Source organism: Neofelis nebulosa, chromosome 9 (assembly GCF_028018385.1).
Source record: "Neofelis nebulosa isolate mNeoNeb1 chromosome 9, mNeoNeb1.pri, whole genome shotgun sequence".
NCBI lineage: Eukaryota > Metazoa > Chordata > Mammalia > Carnivora > Felidae > Neofelis > Neofelis nebulosa.
In genome coordinates this window covers 118,104,770-118,127,347 of record NC_080790.1, presented here as the reverse complement: position 1 = coordinate 118,127,347, position 22,578 = coordinate 118,104,770, and the positions used below count along the sequence as shown (strand labels likewise).

At 42.6% G+C, this 22,578-nt stretch overlaps 1 protein-coding gene across 2 annotated transcripts; it reads left to right on the top strand.

Moving 5' to 3' along the window:
- Nucleotides 1–3: 3 nt before the first annotated feature.
- On the top strand, nucleotides 4–21,858 carry NFS1 (NFS1 cysteine desulfurase). Of its 2 annotated transcripts, XM_058685468.1 has the most exons (13): nucleotides 4–134; nucleotides 762–871; nucleotides 1,597–1,713; nucleotides 2,767–2,850; nucleotides 8,029–8,181; nucleotides 11,781–11,874; nucleotides 12,547–12,681; nucleotides 16,404–16,561; nucleotides 16,987–17,092; nucleotides 17,172–17,253; nucleotides 17,882–17,965; nucleotides 18,496–18,585; nucleotides 21,193–21,858. In XM_058685468.1, exons 1-13 carry the CDS (start codon nucleotides 38–40, stop codon nucleotides 21,254–21,256), a joined length of 1,374 nt encoding a protein of 457 aa, XP_058541451.1. In that variant the 5' UTR covers nucleotides 4–37; the 3' UTR covers nucleotides 21,257–21,858. The 2 variants fall into 2 exon arrangements, with proteins under 2 accessions (XP_058541451.1, XP_058541452.1); XM_058685469.1 differs by lacking the exon at nucleotides 8,029–8,181.
- The last annotated feature ends 720 nt before the right edge of the window (nucleotides 21,859–22,578 follow it).

The window sequence follows — 22,578 nt, the reverse complement described above, 5'->3', positions numbered from 1 at the left end:
GCCGCTGCTTCGGGTGGGGGGCTCTGCTAGCGGGACCATGCTGCTGCGAACCGCTTGGAGGCGGGCGGCCGCGGCTGTGCGGGCCGCTCCGGGACCCAGGTCCGAGGCGCCCGCTCGGGGGCTGCGCCTGCGCGGTACGCTCCGGGCCCCACTCACCGCCACCCTCCCTACTAGCGCGGACCTTCCCCCTTGGCGTGGCGACGCACCGGAATATTACCGAGTCTCCGTCTTCCGTCCGCTGCCCGGACCCCCTGACCCTGCTTCCTCGCTGCACCCCTCAAACTTTCTCAGGCCGGCCCTCAGTACGGTTGACTTCTCCGCGTCACCCTTCAGATTCTGCCCCACAGGCCCTCGGAGGCTTGGAGGCTCCGTCGGCCTTCAGATCTCTCCTGCACTTTTGGAGATGCTAGTCGTCCAGCCAGTCATCTTTGAAGGGGATCCTAGCTACGCCGTCTCCACACCCCTTCTAAATGGCTTTGCCCTTTTCGAACCCTCCCCCCTCCCAACCAGGCAATTGGAATATTGACCCAGCATCCCCTTCCAAAAACATGGTCTCTCTCCCTTCCCTCCTTTTACAGTTTAAGTTCGCTGATGTTTTGTTTCCTTTTCCATTGAGATTCAACCCCAGCATCCTTTTAGCTTATCTCACCTACATCCAACGTTCACCTGCTGTTTTTACTGTTTTGGATACCCTGTGGCCATAGTTGCGTTCTTCCACGCTTGGCCACTTCATACCTTTTTTTTTTTTTTTTTTTTGTCAGTTGTAGATAATGCCCCCCAGTCCGCTGTTCCCTCAGATACAGCCACTGCTCCGGACGTGGAGTCAGTGCTGCGACCTTTGTATATGGACGTCCAAGCTACAACTCCTCTGGTAAGGATAGAGGGGCAGCTTTCCCCAAGGCTATTTATAACATGTTGCAGAAGTGACAATGCACATAAATGACTGGATCCTGCAGAAGAGAGAGACACTGAGAAGTGTGTGTTGGGAAAAGCAATGAGCCAGGAGTCAGGAGGCTTAATTTGTAATCCACTAAAAATGGCTCTGCTACTTACCAGCTGTTGACCTTGGTGAGATCACTTCAATGTAGGCACTTTGGTAGTAGTTAAATGCATAGGCTCTGGAATTAGCTGGATTGCCACTTACTAATAACTGTGTGAATTTGGGCAAGTATTACGTGGGTTAAAAGACATAAAGCAGCCCTTTAAACAGAGCCTGGCACATGATAAGCACTTCGATATTAATGGAAGGTTTCATCAACATGTGGACTCTTGTCATGTCCTGGCCCTTGTAGATCACATAGCCTGGCAGGAATGGAAACATGCAGAAATATCTATCAGGACAAGGCAATGTTTGTAGATTACCTGAGGAGATGGTAGAAGAATCATCTGGTAGAATGATTTAAGATGGGTTGAGAGTGGGAGTATGTTAGGCTGATGTTTGTTTAGTATCTAAGGGGATAGAAGAATGAGGCTTTGTCTAAGCAGTGTCTGAAGGGTTGGGAGTGTGTTGAGGTAGGTTGGGCAAGTCTGAGGGGATGGAGTGGGGCTTGAGTTACCTATGGACTCAAAGACACTGATATATTCTGTCGTGCTCAGGACCCTCGGGTGTTGGATGCCATGCTCCCTTACCTGGTCAACTACTATGGAAACCCACACTCCCGGACACATGCTTATGGCTGGGAGAGTGAGGCAGCCATGGAACGTGCTCGCCAGGTTGGTATAGAAGACTCTAAGAGATTCTGATGTCAGAGGTTCAGTGGACTGTGGGAGGCATTTCCTTGGTAACTCTGGGTGGAGGTGGAAGTGGTTTGGGGCTCTTTCTGGAGGAGATTTAGTGAGCAGGCCTTGGAGTCCCTCTGAAAGCATTTTATTAGTTTTTATTTTTCCTAACTAAATGATCTTTGGAATTTTATGTAATTTCTCTAAACCTCAATTTCCTCACGTCGAAGTGGAGATTGTAATAGTTCCTGCTTGTTAGGATTATTGTGTGGTTAAATGAGATCTTGCTGGTGATGTGTTTATTAACACAATGCCACAATGCTTATACATACTAGGAGCTCAACAAGTGATTTTTAAGAAATCAATATTATTATTATTTTGTGTTTTTTTTAAGTTTATTTATTTATCTTTGAGAGAGAGAAAGAGAGCCTGTGCATGAGTGGAGGAGGGGCAGAGAAAGAGAGAGAGAATCCAAAGCAGGCTCCCTGCTCAGTGTGGAGCCCGACTCGGGCCTTGATCCCACAACCACAAGATCAGGATCTGAGCTGAAGTCAAGAGTTGGAAGCTTAATCCACTAAGCCACCCAGGCACCCCTATTATCATTTTTTATCAGATGTGAAAAGAGCCTCAGATCTGGGATGTAACTGAATCTACCCCTTTTCTTTTTTTAAAATTTTTTTTTTTTTAACGTTTATTTATTTTTGAGACAGAGAGAGACAGAGCATGAATGGGGGAAGGGCAGAGAGAGAGGAGACAGAATCGGAAGCAGGCTCCAGGCTCTGAGCCATCAGCCCAGAGCTCGACGCGGGGCTCGAACTCACGGACCGCGAGATCGTGACCTGAGCTGAAGTCGGACGCTTAACTGACTGAGCCACCCAGGCGCCCCGAATCTACCCCTTTTCTGACCCTAGAGGGTGCAGAGCTTCTTGGACAGTTGATAGAATGTAGTGGCATACTTTTTGATCCAGAGCTCTGTCCCAGCTGTGTCTGCAGTTGCATTCTTGCCTGGGAAACTGGTGTTATTTATCTCTGTTTCTTGGTTTGCAGCAAGTAGCATCTCTGATTGGGGCTGATCCTCGTGAGATCATTTTCACCAGTGGCGCTACTGAATCTAACAACATAGCAGTTAAGGTAAGAGAACCAGAGGGCATATCTGGGCTTTCCTGACTTGGGAGATGGTGTCCCTCCATCATCTGGACTCGTATATGTATTTCCCAGCCACCCATGCCTACCTTATTGTGAATAAAAGACACAGACAAACATGTGCTCTTTCTGATTTGTTGCTTCCTTCAACCCTTTGTGATCTACTCCATCTAAGTCTTTGCTTCTGTTGAACTGAGTTCATTGAGATAGTTGGGCATGAAAGGAGGTGGCTCTTTAGCCATTGACCACTGGTGTTTTGGATGGCAGCTATTTCGGGGAGTAGATGATGGTGACTCAGACTTTTTCCCCATCCTTCTGATTTAGTCACAGAGAAGTCCAGCATCCACTTGCAGTTGGGAGTGCTTCTCTGCTTCTGGTTACCAGCTACACCCTTACATATGTGATTTGAGGGCTGCCTTCCTCTCAGCCTTCCCTTTTTTTTCTAATGAGATCTGTTTGCAACAGTTTTCTTCCCTCCCTCCCTTCCTACCTTTCTTAGATTTTATTTTTAAATAATCTCTACACCCAATGTGGGGCTCGAACTTACAACCCTGAGATCAAAAATTGCATACTCCACTGACTGAGCCAGCCAGGTGTCCCTCCTGTTTATTTAGATGCTCCCATCTTGAAGTACTGGTTGCTATGCCTCTGCAGGCATTCACTTCATTGTGGTGTCTCTCCCAATCAGATGGGTCCCCCAACATGTGGTGATGGGGAACCAATCCATGGAAGCTGGTGGCATAGGCAGTGAAAGGATTCACCCAAGTCAGAACAAAGGAGATAGAAGGAGGCAGTGGGTGGGGGCTGTTTTTAAAGGGGGAAGGTGAGGAGCTAGGGGCGCTTATGCAGTTTTCCCTTTTTTGGTAACTATGCGTTGTTGGAAGTAGCCCTTTTGTTAGTTAGGGCCTATGGATATTTCGAGGTGGGTCGCCTAATGGGCCTGTCTGTATTCAGCCAGGTGGTCATGGTGGGTCCTTTTGCCTGGATCAGGTTTCTATTGCTCAAGCCTGTTGTCTAAAAGAGGTCTCTTCATTCATCACCCATTCTGAGATCAGTCACTCTATCCTTGGGTTTGTGGTGCTAACATAAGTAAAATTCAACTCTCAATAGTCATGCTGGTGTTTCATATAACTTAATCATATTGGACTGGGCTTGGTTGCCAGGACCACTTGTGTAAATACCAAGGCTCTGAGAAAGTGTGGACTACTGTAGGTTCAACTGTCTCCCTCACTTCTCACCTTCATCTCTCAACTGTGCTGCCAGTATTGGTTTTTCTGAGCTTAGATTGGGTGTAGGAGGCCTGGGACAGGCTCCAGAGTCATCAGTACTCTGCCTGATTCTGTTAGCAGGAAGGTGTCCTTCCTTTGGAATGCAGAAACCAGACCCAAAGCGGAGATCCTTCCAAAAATGGGGATGATTTCTGGAATGGGGAATATTTTTTAAAACTTTGAAAATGTTTGCTTTGAAAGTCTCTGCTGTTCCCAAACCTAGAGGTGAGGGATTGCTAAGAATAGTTGTGAGTTTTCCCCTTAGTCTCCTGAATAGGAGACTATTCTGTCTGTCTGTTTAGACAGAGGATTTGACACTGTGGGTAACAGATAGGAGAGAGTGGAAGGAGGTGGGGAACTTTTAAATGTTTCCTTTTTATGTTCCTTATCCTCAAGAACATAGTTTTCATGTAGTTATAATTTTGGCCTAATTAGTTTTATATTCTGCTTTTAAGGTAGTATTCTATAAGCTTGTGGGGGTAATGGGGTGGCACATTTTATTTCCTTTAACTCCTTTTTTAAAATTTTTAAGTGTTTTTTTAATTTATTTTTGAGAGAGAGAGAGAGAGACAGAGTGCGAGCAGGGGAGAGGCAGAGAGAGAGAGACACACACACAGAATCCAAAGCAGGCTCCCAGCTCTGGGCTGTCCGCACAGAGCCCAATGCGGGATTTGAACTCATGAAATGTGAGATCATGACCTGAGCCAAAGTCGGACGCTTAACCGACTGAGCCGCTAGGCACCCCTCCTTTCACTTTTTTTTCAGTGTTTGTTTATTTATTTTTGAGAGAGAGCACAAGCTGGGGAGGGACAGAGAGAGGGAGAGGGAGACCCGGAATCTGAAGCAGGCTCCAGGCTCCAGGCTCCAAACTGTCAGCATAGAGCCTGACACAGAGCTCGAATCCATGACCTGTGAAATCATGACCTGAGCCAAAGTCAGATGGACACTCAACTGACTGAACCACCCAGGGGCCTCTCCTTAACTTTTAAAGGTAATCTGTGCACGGATGCTCCTGGCTGGCTCAGTCCTTAGAGCATGCAACTCTTGATTGTGGGGTCATGAGTTCAAGCCCCACATTGGATGTGGAGGTAAAATAAGTAAATAAATACATCTTAAAAAAATAAAAATAAAAAAATAAAGGTAATCAGTGTATATGTGATGAGATTTTTTTAACCCTATAGAAAAGTTTAACATAAAGTATCTAGAGCCTGGGCGGCTCAGTCACTTAAGCATCTGCAACTCTTGATTTCAGCTTAGATTGGGATTGAGCGCCTCTTGGGTTCTGTGCTGAGCACAGAGCCTGCTTAGGATTCTCTCTCTCTGTCTGAAAAATAAATAAACATTAGAAAATAATTTAAAAAGAAATAATAATTAAAAAAAAGTGTAAGTCTTCCTCTTCTTTCCCTCTTATTCTGGCCCTGAATCCTGTTCTGCAAAGTTAATTCTAAACTAATTCTGTTTAGTATTGTTCCAAGAAAAAGAATTATACATACATATATTGTATTTTAATATTTAATAATTTAATCATTATCCATACATATGTAATTTTAATATTTTCACAAACTGTAGCATGCCATATTTATTCTTCTGTAACCATTTTTTTTTTAAATTTTTTTTTAAAGTTTATTTATTTTTGCGATAGAGAGAGACAGAGCATGAACGGGGGAGGGTGAGAGAGAGGGAGACACAGAATCTGAAACAGGCTCCAGGCTCTGAGCTGTCAGCACAGAGCCCGACTCGGGGCTCAAACTCACAGACCGCGAGATCATGACCTGAGCCGAAGTCGGCCGCTTAACCAACTGAGCCACCCAGGCGCCCCTGTAACCATTTTTTTAAAACAAATTGAGCTTTTTTTTTTTTTTTTTTTTTACAAATTGAGCTTTTATGCTCTTTTAAAAATTTATTTTTTAATGTTTATTTATTTTTGAAAGACAGAGTGCAAGTGGGGGAGGGGCAGAGAGAGAAGGAGACGCAGAATTTGAAGCAGGCTCCAGGCCCCAAGCTGTCAGCATAGAGCCTGATGTGGGGTGTGAACTCATGGACTGTGAGATCATGACCTGAGCCAAAATCAGATGCTTAACCGACTAAGCCACCCAGGTGCCCTCTTCTGTAACCATTTTTAAAAAATATTTATTTTGTGAGAGAGAGTGAGCATGTGCAAGTGGGTGAGGGGCAGAGAGAGAGAAAGAGGGAGAGAGAATCTCAGTGCAGAGCCCGATGTGGGGCTCCATCTAATGAACCATGAGATCATGACCTGAACCAAAGTCAGGAGTCTGACACTCAACCAACTGAGCCTCCCAAGCACCCCTATTCTTTTGTAACTATTGATAACATACTCTATGTTCTTCCATTTCAAACTCCATAATTTTTGATATAACTACATTCTTTTTCATGGAGTTGTGTTATCATAGTTTACTATTCACTACTTTATTGTTGGATGTGTTTAATTTTTCCATTTTTTTAAAGATTGTAAATATGAGAACATATTTCATCTTTATGGCTTGATCTGTCTTTTGAAATATTCCCCTAAGGTAAATTTCCAAAAGAGGAATCACAGTTAAACAGTGTGAATACAGCTTTTAAGACATCTTTCTAAATGATTTTCTGAAAAGATTGTAGCATAAATACTGCCATTAGCAAGGAATGAGTTCATGAGTTTCACTTTTACACTGACAGCTTTGGGTATCAGTATCAACATATTTGCATGTTTTGCTATTTAAGTAGAAATAAAGAGAGGGGCTTTTTCCTGGGATGCGAGGAAATCTACCAGGGGTATATTTTCTTTTTTTAATTTTTTTTGACGTTTATTCATTTTTTGATAGAGCATGAGTGGGGGAGGGGCAGAGAGAGAGGGAGACACATAATCCCAAGCAAGCTCCAGGCTCTGAACTGACAGCACAGAGCCCAACACGGGGCTCTAACTCACGGACCATGAGATCATGACGTGAGCTGAAGTTGGACGCTTAACTGACTGAGCCACCCAGGTGCCCCAACCTGTGGGATATTTTCTACCTGTGGTATAATAAATATATTTGGTCTTTCTTCTGTTCCTGGCACAGAGCCTCAAAAATCCTTGGAGTTTCCTGAATAATAGAAATGTCTTTTGTTATTTATTACAAACCCCTTTGGACCATAATCTAACGTTATAGTAACGAAGTGACTCATGGTGGCCCCTTAGTTGCAAAGGACAGGCTGCCACTCCAGAAGGACAAAGCATGTGATTAGAGGATTGGAACTTTCAGCTCTACTTTCCTCAGGGCAAGAGAGGGGGACTCGAGATTGAGTTCAGTCCTGTGGCCAGTGATTTAATCAGTCATGTCTCTGTAACAAAACCCCCATAAAAACTCTGGACAATAAGGCTCGGAGGATCTTCCAGGTTGGTGAACTCATGGATGTGCTGGGCAGGTGGCATGCCTGGATTTACAAAGACAGGGCATGGAAACTTTGCCCTTCCCCTCCTCAGACCTCGCCTATGCATCTCTTCCATTTGTCTGTTCCTGAATTATATCCTTTATAATAAAACTCTAATAGTGTAGTGCTTTCAGTGAGTTCTGGGAGTCATTCTGGTGAATTATTGAACCTTAAGGGGCTGTGGGAAGTCCTGAATTTGTAGCCAGCTAGGCAAAAGTCCTGGGGAGTGGCTTGTGACACCTGGGCCTTGTGGCTGACATCTGAAGTGGGGTTAGTCTTGTGGACATGAGTCCCTTCATCTGTGGGGTTTGCACTAACTTAGGGTAGTTAATGTCAGAATTAAGTTGAATTGTAGGATATATACTTGGTGTCACAGAGTTAATGTTGGAGCACAGAACCCTTGCCTACTTTTTCTTTCAAGTGGGATTGAAGTGCTTGCTGTCTCTCTGAGCATATTCTCCTTCCTTTCACCACCACCAATCTCTAGGGGGTGGCCAGGTTCTACAGGTCACGGAAAAAACACTTGATCACCACTCAGACGGAGCACAAATGTGTCTTGGACTCCTGCCGTTCACTGGAAGCTGAGGGCTTTCAGGTCACATACCTCCCGGTGAAGAAGAGTGGGATCATCGACCTGAAGGTAGGAGTGGCTACTGGCAGAAGGGGCAACATAGGAGGGGCTTGGTTTCAGCCTGTAAATTTGTGTTTTTAGCCTCAGTCAGAGCTTGAAGGACTAGACCTAATGGTGAGGGGGAACTTAGAGAAATAGGCCTGGGAGAGAAACTGAGCATATGTTTCCCCTTGAGTGTGTATTGTCTTCCTTTTCTCTGGAGGATTTCTCAGCTTGGTCAGTGCTTCCTGGTTTATATGAGGACCACTGGGTGTCTGTGCAGGATGCCAGGGACTCAACACTCACCATGGCAAAGCTCTGGCCTCCTCCTTCCCTGTACTTAGTTTCTCATCCCTCTAAAGAAGAGCTGTAGTTTTTGTGAAGAATATTTCCCTTTGTGGCCCATATCCTTATATGTACATTTTGGGTAGTGAGTTCATGCATCTTGTCCACCAGATTTTGGATACCAGCATCCCTAGTCAAATCCTAAGATACAGTTTGTGGACAGAGTCCTGTCATATGCAAGTAGAGATAGTTTCATTTCTTTGTTGCCAACCTGGATGCCTTTTTTTCTTCTTGCCCAGTTGCCCTGGCAAAACCTACTAGTACAAAGTTGAATAGAAGTGGTGAGAATAGACACCCTGTTTTGCTCCTGATCTTGGATGAAAGCTTTCCCCATAAATATGATGTTAACTGGATTTTTCATAGTTGCTCTTGCATAAATGTCCTTTGTTAGACTGAAGAAGTTCTCTTCCAAGTTTTTTGATTTTGTTATTGTTGGTGTTGTTATCATGAAAGCATTTTGGTTTTATGAATTTTTTTTGGTGCTTATTGAGGTAGTCATATGTTTTTTTTCTCTATTAATATGGTGTATACATTGATAGGTTGCTGGATTTGGTTTCCTAGTATTTTGTTAAAGATTTTTGTATATCTATATTCATTAGGGATATTGATCTGTAGTTGTGTGGTATCTTTGTCTGGTTTTGATATCAGGGTAATACTGGTCTCAGAATAGACATGTTGGTTCTAACCTACTGTTTCAGTATTGATGACCACTGCACCCTTCATACAACCCTCCATTTCAGCCACACTGCCTGCACAACTCCTTGATATGCCCTGGTCAGTCCTGCTGTGGGCCTGTCTCACATATCCCCTCACCTTTGATCTGTTGTCCTTTTCTTTGCACATACCTTAATTTTCTCCCTCTTTTAAAAAAGTTAGCTCAGGCTCACTTCTTCGCTGAAGTCTTTTTGGATGCTCCAACCCCTTTAAATACGTTGGGGTTTTCTTTGTTGTTTTTTTTTTCCAGATTCCTTAAATTCCTTAATGGCTTTTTACTTCTGTGCTCTGTTGTATGTTTATGCCTATCTCTCCACTAGATTAAGTCTCTTGAATGCTAGGAGCACTTTTTTTCTGCCTTTTTATTCCTCATAATACTTCACATGTGTCTTTTTCCACCTCATAGTATTTATTATGCCTTAGCGTCTGGCACTAGGGACACAAGGATTAACAAGACAAGCTCAGTCCCTGCCTTCAGGGAGCTTACATTCTAGTGAAGAGGACAGTTAACATAGAAACAAATGAAATAATTACAAATTGGGATAACTGCTATGAAGGAAGCAAACAAGAAACTGAGAGAAACATGACATTGAGAACCTCTATTAGACCAGTGTCAGGGAAAGCAGGATGTTGGTAGGCTGATTAATAATTCCTTTAAGATAACATTTTAGTCAGATGAGGTCCCTGCCTCAGTGCTGTTACCAGTAACCTTGTTTTTTGCTACTTACTTTGTTGTTTGCAGCTTACTCTGATCACCTTATATAGGAAAGGCTGTCCCTTTTTTAATTAAACTTGTAATTTTTAATAAAGATAGTTTTTATTATTTTTTTTTATTTTAGAGAGAGAGAGCACAAATGGGGGAGAGGGGCAAAGGGAGAGAGAGAATCTCAAGTAGGTTCCACCCTCAGCACAGAGTCTGATGTGGGGCTCGATCCCACAATTCTGGGATCATGACCTCAGCTGAAATACAGAGCCAGATGCTCAGCTGGCTGAGCCACCCAGGCTGTTTTTATTTATTTGTTTTATTTTATTTTTTTTGAGAGAGAGAGGGGTGGAAGGTAATGACAGAAGGAAAGGGAGAGAGAGAATCTTAAGCAGGCTCCACTCCCGGGGTAGGGGAGGACACAGGTCTTGCCCCTAAACTTTTTAAATAATTGTAGATTCACATGTGGTTTTAAGAAATAATACAATGAGATCTCATGTACCCTTTACCCAGTTTCCCCCATGATAATATCTTGCAAAAGTATAATCCAGTATCCAACCAGGTGTTAAAAATAAGCCCATCGACTCTATCAAAGGAGGGATGCAGAGACTCAGAGCACAGTGATGTGAGGCTTTTATCAGTGTTCTTCCAAGAGCAGGTATCTGATGGACAGTCATACTTAGGGCAGTTACAGCAGACAATTTATCTCGTAGCATGCAAGTCCCTCCCCTGGTTCCTCATTGGCTGAATACTACAGAGGTTACTGCCTTATCTGGACATTGCCTATGCACACGTAAGGCAAAAAGTAGTCTGGTTGCAACAAATGTACATTCCCTGAGGTGACGCAGAGACGTTCAGTCCCTCCTCCCTTTGTTCTTTGGTGCATACTCATTGCAAAGCCCGCAAAAATAAGCCCACGAAACAGAGAGGGGAAGAAGAACCAGAAAGTGAAGTGTCTAAAGGTTTGGGACTCCATTGTGGAGGGGTGGGTTTCGTATATTTCCAGTGTGTTGTAATCCTATTGTTAATTAGATAGCAGAACTTTTATTTGGTATTTCTGAAAATGAATCATCTCCCTTATTTCTCACACAGGGTAATGACTTGGATAGAGTCTCCCAATCTTGTTCTCATTTTCCCAGTTTCACTTGTGCTTACTCGTCATGTGTAGGTTTGTGTAACTACCATCACTGTCAAATTATAGTTTCCTCACTGTAGTGATGCTTCATGTTCTGTTAAAACCACTAATTTGATCTCCATTTCTTTAATTTGTCATTTCAATAATGTTACATAAATGGAATCATAAAGTATGTAACCTTTCGGGACTGGCTTTTTTCACTTAGGGTAAGTCTGGCAAGCCATTTAGTTTGTTACGTGTCTCAGTAGTTTGTTCCTTTCTATCAGTTAGTCGTATTCCGTGGTATGGAGGCACCAGTTTGTTTAGCCAGTCACCCATTGAAGGACATCTGGGTTGTTTCTGGGTTTTGGCTGTTATGCCGAAAGCTGGTATGAACATTTATGTATAGGTTTTTTGTGTGAATCTGTTTTCATTTCCCTGAGATAAATGCACAACAGTGCAATTACTACATCATAGGTAATCTCATGTTTAGTTTTATAAGATGCAAAAACTGCCAGACTGTTTTCCGGCATGGCTTTATCATTTTACGTTTGTATTAGTAGTAATAACCAAGTGTTTCAATGATGTAGTTTCTTTGAATCCTTGCCAGCATTGTGTTGTCACTATTTTTTTTTTAACCACTCTGATAGGTGTTTAGTAAAAGGCCCCGTTTTAAGACTGAGCTTGCCCGTGTTCTGAGTTAGGGAGGATTTTGTTGGTACTATATAGTCTTCTTGCTCCTGATACTCTTAGGAACTAGAGGCTGCCATCCAGCCAGATACCAGCCTGGTCTCAGTCATGACTGTGAACAATGAGATTGGAGTGAAGCAGCCCATTGCAGAAATAGGTGAGTATCTTGGGTGGACCTTGATGCTTGCCCACCTCTGGGATCCATCTGAGGAGCAGGAGTGGTCTCCTGGGAGTGGGAGGGAGATCAAGGGAAAGGGAGTTTCAGTTCCTTGTTTAAAGACCTATTGTATATGGCATAGCCAGTATTTGAATCCAGGTCTAGTATTCTTTATGTTCTTTTCATTTAACTGCAGTTGGTGCCGAAACAAAACACTACCGTTTTTTTCTCTTCCTCTTTCACCTTTGTTACTTTAGAACATCTTGTTATTGTGCTCACTTAGAGTCAGAGACTCACTGTAACTCCTAGGACACATTAGGAAAAGATCTGCTAATCTTTGCTTCCTGGAAATTAAAAAGGATGTAAAAGTCAATTTGATGTATTGAAAGACCAGTGTTAACAAGGTAGGAAGAGTTTTATGCATCAGGATATCAGGCATGTTTTGATTTGGTGATTTGTATTTGCCCTTATTTAATCAAGGAAGCTAGCTGAGAATGACAGAGTGAGAGGGAGAGAGGGAAAGAGAGGAAGAGAAAGAGAGAAGTTATTTACTATATGGCTAGAGGCTAATGCCAGATGCAGTTTTGCTTTAGAACTCATGGTACATTGTAGGATCACTGCCAGGTGACTTTCCAGCATTGTGCTATGATTTCCCCTTTGTTGTTTCCTCAGGACAGATTTGCAGTTCCAGAAGGGTATATTTCCATACCGATGCAGCCCAGGCTGTTGGAAAAATCCCACTTGACGTCAATGACATGAAAATTGATCTCATGAGCATCAGTGGTCATAAAATCTATGGTCCCAAAGGTACCAGCCCCTCCTTGAGTTCCTTTTCTCAGACCTCCTATTAAAACCCTAGATAGATGTTCCTTGAACTCATTTGGAATTACCATTGCTGTCAGAGGAAGCTGTACATTCATAGTGCTTTGCAGAATGCAGAATTGCTAATGCAAGTGTCCTTTAACAATAACCAAGAATGCTTGCCTATTTGTAGACTCTTGCAGCTAACTGTGTATAGCAGTCTATTGTTGCATGGTCTCTTTAGAAAATCCTTAGAAGGCAAATAGTTTAATTTGGTTGAGGAACAAAGGGTTTTGTCATATCAAATTAAGCTAAATAAGTCCAGCTGTCTTGTCTTCCCCACTGTGATAGCAATGTTCTTTGAGTCCTTTATTCCCTATGTGTTTCTGTAGCCTGAGGAAGATTGCACTTTTATATCTCTTAGTATTTATTACTTTTTTTATTTTTTATTTTTTTTTAATGTTTGTTTATTTTTAAGAGAGAGAGGGAGAGAGAGAGCCGGGGAGGGGCAGAGAGAGAGGAAGACACAAAATCTGAAGTAGGCTCCAGGCTCTGAGCTGTCAGCACAGAGCCTGACACTGGGCTCAAACTCACAAACCACAAGATCATGACCTGAGCCAAAGTCGGACACTCAGCTGACTGAGCCACCCAGGCTCCCCTCTTGGTGTTTATTCCTAGATTTAATAGTCTTTATTCCTGTTAGCCTCTCAAGAGTGTGTTTCCTTTGGTCCTATTGGCCTAGGAATGTTTCCTAGCTAGAATTCTGTCTTGTCACTCCAGTCTTTGGGAAGAGACTTTTGTTTTCTATTTTATGGAGGTAGCCATAAAAACAAACAACAACTCCTCTGTCTCTGGGGTGAGGGCCTATGGGGGTTGATAATGCTGGTACACATTCTGTGTACACCCTGAGCTGCACACCCTGAAGAAAAAGCTGTGATAGCTCCTGGAAGTATGTAAGATACCTTCTTTTCAAGGTTCCCAGAGGTTATAAAGAATGTTTTTGTGAGCTATTATTGAAAAAAAAATTTTTTTTAACGTTTATTTATTTTTTGAGAGAGCATGAGCGGGGGAGGGGCAGAGCGAGAGGGAGACACAGAATCCGAAGCAGGCTCCAGGCTCTGAGTTGTCAGCACAGAGCCCGACATGGGGCTCGAACTCACAAACTGAGATCATGACCTAAGCCGAAGTTGGACACTTAACCAACTGAGCCACCCGGGCGTCCCTTGTGAGCTATTATTTATTTATTTATTAAGTTTATTTATTTTGAGAGAGAGAGAGAGCTTGTGAATGAGCTTGCACAGGAGTGGGAGAGGGGCAGATAGAGAATCCCAAGCAGGCTCCCTTCTGTCAGCACCCAGCCTTAGTGGGCTCCTGAGATCATGATCTCATGAGGTCATGACTTGTGAGGAAATCAAGAGTTGGGCGCTCAACCGACTGAGCCACCCAGTCGCCTTATGAGCTATTATTTTAAAAGCACAACAGGTTGGGGCACGTTGAGCGTCCAGCTTTGGCTCAGGCCATGATTTCACGGTTTGTGAGTTCTAGCCCTGCATGGGGCTCACTGCTGTCAGCGCAGAGCCTGCTTCAGACCCTGTGTCCACTTCCCCTTTCTCTCCCCCTCCCCTGCTTGTGCATATGTGCACACTCACTCTCTCTCTCTCTCTCTCTCTCAAAAAGAAATAAACATTATAAAAAGTAATAAAAAGTATAACAGGCATTCTATCTTTTATTAAAATGTTGCCTTTATTGGCTTTTATTGTAGATGTATCTATTTTGACAAAACCAATTGAGCAGAAGCTCTGATCAGCAATTAAATGTGTAGAGGTCTCTCACTACCCAAACTTATGCTTTCAGAAAGAAGGGGACTCAGTTGATTTAGATAACATTATGTTCTTCGCTATGCAGACAGGGGTCTGTGCATATGCTCTCTGAACTTGGGAACCACAGAGATTCATATAGTAAGGATATTTGAATTTGATGAGGAAATGAAATATTTCTTGATTAAGTATCATTTGTTACATAAATTATTTCAAAACTGGGGTCCTTGGTAATAAATTTGGGAAGTACTGCCTTAGTTTTGATAGTACCTACAATCTCTGCCTAAGGAATTGTTCTTTGTGGAAGAAGATGAACTTTACCGAGTGGCCACACTGTTTAAAACCTTTGACTACTTTGTGAGTATCTTTGCACATTCATGCTCATATTTGGCATGAAATTCCTGTAAGTGGGTTTGATGGCTATTAAGTTATATACATTTTTTTAATGTCTATTTTTGAGAGAGAGAGCATGCACGCGCAGGGGAGGGGCAGAGAGAGAGGGTAACAGGAGATCCAAAGTGGGCTCTATGCTGACAGCAGAGAGCCTGATGCAGGGCTCAAACCCACGAACCAGGAGATCATGACTTGAGCCAAAGTTGGGTGTTTAACCAACTGAGCTACCCAGGTGCCCCTTAAGTTACGTACATTTTTAAACTTTGATACACTGGGAGATTGTACTAATTTTTAATTCTATTCTGATCTATCCCTGTATTTTCCTCAAAGTTTTTTTTTCTTTTTTTAAGATTTTATTTTTAAGTACTCTGTATACCCAGCGTGGGCTCAAATTTGAACATCCCCTAGATCGAGACTCGCATGCTCCACTGACTGAGCCAGCCATGCCCCCACCCGCTTTTTAACAATTTTATTCTATTTAGACAAGGTAGTATATTTACAAAGTTCTAAATTCAAAAGCTACAAACAAGTACAAGGCCAGAAAGTCTCTCACTTCTGTCTACCACTCATGTAGTTCTCCTCTGGGGAAGCTATTTTTTGAATATTTTTCTAGGATTATTCTATGCATTTACAAGGAGATATATATATATATATATATATATATATATATATATATATATATATATATATATATATATATATATATATATATGTATTTTTCCCCCTCCTCCTCCTCTGTTTTTACTCAGAAAATAGCTTATTATACTCATTGTTCTATTTCTTCCTTTTTTTCCACCTAATTATTTTTTAAATGTTTATTTACTTATTTGTTTTGAAAGAGAGTGAGAGAGCGAACGAGCAAGCATGCTAGGGAGGGGCAGAGAGAGGGAGAGAGAGAATTCCAAGCAGGCTCTGTGCTGTCAGTGTGGAGCCCAACATGGGGCTCGAACTCATGAACCCTGAGATCATGACCTGAGCCAAAATCATGAGTCAGACGCTTAATCAACTGAGCCACCCAGGCACCAACCCCCGCCTTTTTTTAAGTAAAGTACAAATTTTATTCAGATTTCACCAGTTTTCCAACAGTGTATCTTGGAGATTTTAAAGTGGCAATACAAAAGGAGCTTCCTTTTTGTTTTATATACCAACTTTGTAATCCATTGTGTTGACAGTATCATAATTTATTTGCCCATTGCCTTGATGATGAATATGTGAGTTGTTTCTGGTATTTTGCTATTATGACTAATGCTGTATTTCATGATGTTATTTCAGACATGCATAGGAAGCTACTTTAAACCATTCGGTCATGACTCCTGGTAGTTACCTCATGATGTTAAATAATTTTGATAAATATCATGCTTTTACTTCTATTTCTCCTTTTCCTCTAACTTTTTTTATTTTGAAAAATTTCAAGCTTACAGAAAAGTTGAAAGAATATTTTGACCGCTTTTGAAAGTGAGATTTTGTTTCATCTGCCTTTTTCTTTTTTTCTCTTTTGTAACAAACTTTGTTTCCCAGGGGTTGGTGCCATCTACATTCGCCGCCGACCCCGTGTACGTGTGGAGGCCCTGCAGAGTGGAGGGGGGCAGGAGCGGGGTATGCGGTCTGGGACAGTGCCCACACCCTTGGTGGTGGGGCTGGGGGCCGCATGTGAGGTGGCACAGCAAGAGATGGAGGTATGGGGAGAGCAGTTCCCTTCCTCAACTTCTTCCCCTGTGCTGGGTCTCCACTTAGAGGGTTCTCAGCACAACTGAGTCAGACTTCTGCCGGAAGAGGAGGTTTAAGAAATCCATCCTTGTCCCAGTGCTGCTGACATCTTGTTCGGAGGGAGGTGTTATGGGCTCCAAAATCCAGGCCTTTTCAGAAATTATTGGCTCACTTATTGGTAGCTTATTGGAACCATGTGTCCAGTTATTGAGCACCTTTGCATGCCAGGTGCTGTGCTCAGTGCTGGGGATACAGTGGTCTCCATGAGTAACACAGGATGATAGGTGGGTCTGATGCATAGTCACTTCTGGGCACTGGAATAGGACTCCTTGTCTTGTGTATTTCTGAGCTGCTAATGGTCACTATGCTTAGTCCTCCCTTGCCTGCTCCTCAGTATGACCATAAGTGGATCTCAAAGTTAGCAGAGCGACTGACAAAGAAAATAATGAATAGCCTTCCCGATGTGGTGATGAATGGGGACCCTGAGCACCATTACCCAGGTATGGACATGCCCTTTCTATCTCCATTCTGGAAGAGCCTGAGACTTTGCAACTCCTCTCACAGTGATTCTCTCTCCAGGCTGTATCAACCTCTCCTTTGCATACGTGGAAGGGGAGAGTCTGCTGATGGCACTCAAGGATGTTGCCTTATCCTCGGGGAGGTGAGTTGGACTGGATAGACAGGAAGGGCTCATCAGCCTGGCCTCTAAGTGGTATAAGACATTATTAGGCTTCCTAGTGTGGAGATGTCAGGCACAAGAGCTCCTGGTCATCTTGTAAGTGCCTGTTTTTTAGCTGGCTTGGCACTCGCTGAAGTTTGTGATCTTAGGAGGGCTTCCTGGGGTAGGACTTTGTGCCTTTTGTGGTCCCAGGAGATGCATGCATCTGCTCTAATGTTATACTAGCAGTTCTGTTGCAGAACCCTAGAATTGAAGGATGCTCCAAAGGCCACCAAGGGTTTAGCTGCCATCTAGGCTGGTACTGATGGTGTGTTCAACAATAGGAGAGTGAGCACCTGGTTCTCTGCTGCCTGTGGTTGTCAGTCCCAGTTTATGTGGTATCGTGCTCTGTCATGCTTTGGCAGTGTCCTTGCTGAAGGGTCAGAGGAGCTAGGGTCGCATCCCAGAAAATGCAGGCAGCATTGGGCCCTTTAGCTCTACCAGATTAGAATGTCTCTTGTATCTCCATATAATGACTTCAGGGACCTGGGGTGGGAGCAAGATGAGAGATTTGTGGCTAAAAGCAGATGTTGATGATGAATTGAGCAAGACTCCTTGTCTTTCTTCTCAGTGCCTGCACGTCTGCATCCCTGGAGCCCTCTTATGTCCTTCGAGCAATTGGCACTGATGAGGATTTAGCTCACTCTTCTATCAGGTCAGTCGGTTGAGCTGCAACATTTATGAAAGCATCCTCTTTTGTATTCTTCACTTCCTGTTATAGTCTCCTCATACTTGTTTTTCTTATCCCTTCTTGATTCTTCTTGAAAGTTCCTAGAGCAGCAATTCTCAGACCTTATTGAGTATCCTCTGGAAGTTTGTGCAAGTTGAAGATTTATTTTATTTATTTATTTATTTATTTCAGTTTGTAATAATTTATTTTTATTTATTTATTTTTTGACTTTTATTTATTTTTTTAATTTACATCCAAGTTAGTTAGCATATAGGAAAGTTGAAGATTTCTGAGTCTCACACTCAGAGATTCTGACTCACTAGGACTGGAAGAGAAATAGGAAACCTCTCGGTGACTCTAATATAGGTGATCCACAAACCCATGTTCTGAGAAACTCTGACCATGTTCTTTTCCCATGTTTTTTGTGGAATAGATTTTCATTGAGTATTTGCTGAATGAATTTACCCTGGTGCCAGAGTTCAGATGTGGAGCTCTTCTCTTATGCCTTTTTTCAGGTTTGGCATTGGCCGTTTCACTACAGAGGAGGAAGTAGACTATACAGTGGAAAAGTGCATTCACCATGTGAAGCGTCTTCGAGAAATGAGGTATGCACTATGCCCCAGAGACCCTGTGGAAGAAATTGAAGTGCTGACCCTTCTCTTGCTCTCAGGCTATGTGTTCACACTGACAGAAACCAGCCTTTGAGAACACATGGATCTTAGGATTTAGAAGTTCCACAAAATTGGGGCTGCTGGCTGGCTCAGTTGGTAGAACATGTGACTCTTGATCTTGGGGTTATGAGTTCAAGCCCCATGTTGGGTGTAGAGCTTACTTAAAAAAAAAAAAAAAAAAAAAGTTCCACAAAGCAAGAAGGTGAATCTCCTTGGCTACTTGTTTTCAGAATATGACAAAGTAGTTTTAAAAACTAAAGAACTGGGGTGCCTGCATGGCTCAGTTGGTTAAGCATCCGAATCTTGATTGAGGCTCAGGTCATGATCTTGTGGTTCATGAGAATCGAGCCCTGCATCAGGCTTTGCACTATTAGTGTGGAGCCTCCTTGGGATTCTCTCTCTCCCTCTCTTTCTGCCCCTACTCCTGTGTGTGCACTTTCTCTATCAAAATAAATAAACATTTAAAAAAAAACTAAACAACTACATAAATTCAGATGTTTTTCATTATTACAGTATTAATAGTTGTCATTGCAGCAATATCAATACAAACTTAGGGATTTGTAGACTAACTAGAGAAAAATCTCCCTTTAAGATAGAGATTCTTACTTTGGGTTCTGCGACTAGACTTCAGGAGGTATATGATAGCCCTGAAATTGTACGCTAAGTGTTGTTTTGTTATGCATTTTCTTTGAAAGAAAGTCCATAGTTTTCATCAAATTCTCAAAGATTAAGAACTACTACTCAGAGTGTTCTTTGTAAGGTCAAGAGATGCTTTGTCAGCCAACTGCCACTAGGGCTTCCCTTAGTAGCCATAGAGCTCCACTTCTTCCTGGAGACATTGAGGCCTCTGGATTTTTTCAGAGCTCTGTCCTGGTTAAATTCAACTTTCAAGATTCTCTTGGTCTAGTTATTGAGAGTGAGAAAGTTCATATATATACTCTCCTTCCTTTGACAAACTTTCTGAGGCCTTTCTGGGCTCTCAATTTTCCTTCCCAGGGTCTAGTTGTATTGCTTAAATATCTACTGCTTCCTTAATTTTCTTAGGCTCAAGATTCCTCCTTGGCTTGATTTTTTGGTACTCTGGCACACTCAAAGGGCATTTCTACTAGACCATGCCGCAAAGCCTTATTCTTCTTATCTGTGTGGCTTCAGCATCTTCCCCCTATTCCTTGTGACCTTTACAAACTGAATTGAACCTAGTTTCATTAGCCCTCAGCTAAAGCTTTATTTTGTTTTAATTTATTTTATTTTAGAGATAGCACGAGGAGGGGAGAGGGGCAAAGGGAGAGAGGGAGAGAATCTCAAGCAGCTCTGTGCTCAGTGCGGAGCCTATGTAGGGCTCAATCTCACAACTGTGAGATCATGACCTGAACCAAAATCAAGTCGGACACTTAACCAGCTGAGACACCCAAGCACCCCTAAAGCTTTATTTTGTGAGTCTATGACAATAAGAGACCTCTAAAAAGAAAAGACCGGGGCATTTGGGTGGCTCAGTCGGTTAAGCGTCGGACTTTGGCTCAGGTCATGATCTCATGGTTCATGAGTTCAAGCCCCGCATCGGACTCTGTGCTGACAGCTCAGAGCCTGGAGCCTGCTTCAGATTCTGTGTCTCCTTCTCTCTCTGCCCTTCCCCCACTTGTGCTCTCTCTCTCTCTCTCTCTCTCTCTCTCAAAAATAAATAAACATTAAAAAAAAAAAAAAAAAGACAGGAAGGAGGTGGCTAACTTTAAGGAGCCATGAAAAATGTCACACATAGAAAGGCATGCTGGGAATACATGGTGTAAAGGAGAGGGATAAGTCAAGAACAGAATGAAATTGCATAGAAAAAAAGTAACTGGGGAAATACAAACCACACATTCCATGGTCAAAATACATTGAAGTAATATCTGGTCTGGGAATATTGTCTAAGGCATTCAAGCTGAAGGGAATCAGAGCTTAGTAGTTATTTCTCAGCAGTTGTTCTTGTATGAGATGGAATGCTCAGGTCTAAGATCCAAGAGTTACTTTTGAATTGGAATCACAGTCAAACTCTGGGACGATGAGGCTGGTAGGAATTGGATAAGAGTGCTATATACCCAGATAAATTAAGGCTAAGCTCTAGCCCCACCTGAGAAATAGAGTAAAACCCAGAAAGAAGTATTGAAAAGTGATCCATGTGTGGTGGGGATGAATAGAGAGGCTGAAACTTGCTTACACAGGTCCTAAGGGTCTTGGTTCCACCAGGGAGACTGTGTCCATAGTCTCTCATGAATGGGATGAGAGCTTCTTGAATGTGACCACAACCTGATGCCATTGGCTTGGCCCCACTGGAGCTGAGCCTAGGGTACCCAGTTATTATTTGCTGGCAGCTGTGGAGATGTTAGAGCTGACAAGGATTTAGAGAGAGCTGGGAAAGACTTGCTAACTATGTTGGGTCTGTCAGGGCAAGGAAGTGGAGAGACAAGAAGAGATGGAGACAAGTCAGGGCTCAGGGGTCAGAGACCAATGTTGGCTATTTCCTATCTAAGCCCTAACTCACTCAGTTTCTCTTTTCTTTGGCAGCCCTCTCTGGGAGATGGTACAGGATGGCATTGACCTCAAGAGCATCAAGTGGACACAACACTAGAAGAGTAGGCCTCTGACTTTGTGCTGACCTGGCTTCTGCCTCACCAACCCATTCTCACCTGGGTATCTTGTTACACCCAGTGGGCGCTTCATGTTCAAACCACAATTGGTGTAGCCCAGTTGACTTCAGCATTTGTCCACCTCCAAGATAGAAACAACAAGAAAACTATCTTTCCTGAGCCTCAGCTCCTTTGTTGGAGAACACTCAACATTTCTCTTCAGGAGTCCTTCTCTGGTCTTACAGTGAATGGATATTCTTGGTGGGGAGAGCCCGAGGAACTAGAAGAAGTTTCTTTGTTCAGGGGCCTCAGTGATCTATGTGGACTTTTGAATGTTGCTTACTACTGCTCAGCAAGACTGATTCCTTCAGGAGCAAGCATAATCAACTATTTAATTTCTTTTTTGGTCCCAAAGGCCACCTCTTCATGTTGTAGACTGAACAGCAAGTTTCTTAGAAGGCTTGTCTCCTGTTCTTGTCCTTCATTTCTTTTGACCTAATGAAGCTAAAAATATCTATATGCCTCCATCTACTCTTCTAATAATTTATGTTTCTTTTTTAAAAATTGTTAATTTGCAGATTAGAGAAATAAAATAACCTTCCTCCATTTAATTTGTGACTTTATGAAAGTCTCAGGGAAAATTCCATGCCGTGCTTGGGAATCATGGAGCAGAATACACTCCACTTGATTTCCATAGATGACTGTCTGCTTGTATAGCTCTTCATTCATCAGTTATTTGAGTGGCTGTCAGGAGCCCAAAATTCTTCTGAGTATTGGACCAAAAGACCCTGCCCTCATTGAGCTTTCATTCTAGTAGAGAAACAAAAAATAAATAAACAAATAAAGCTATTATTGATTGTGATGGGTGCTATAGAAGAAATATAATGGTAAGAGGAAATAACAGGGAGAAACTACTATGCTAGGTATGCTAGGAAACCTTTTCTAAGGAATGTTACTTAAGCAAAAACCTGATTCCCAGCCATGAAAGAACTAGAGATGAATGAGAAATTAGAAGCAACTGGAAGAGCAAAGGGCCTGAGGTATGAAAAAGCATGATGTGTTTGAGAAACCTGTAGAGGGCAAATGCAGTTTCCATTTGTGGGTCTGACACTGTAGGTGGATAGTTACCAGCACTAAAAAATCAAGAGAAAAAATAGATTACATTGGCATATTTTAAGTATTTTTTTTGTTTTTTACTTTTTAAAAAAAAGTTTATTTATTTTTAAGTAATCTCTACACCCATGTGGGGCTAGAAATACAACCTGGAGATCAATAGTCTCATGCTCATGACTGAGCCAGCCTGGTAACCCTTAAGTATTTTATT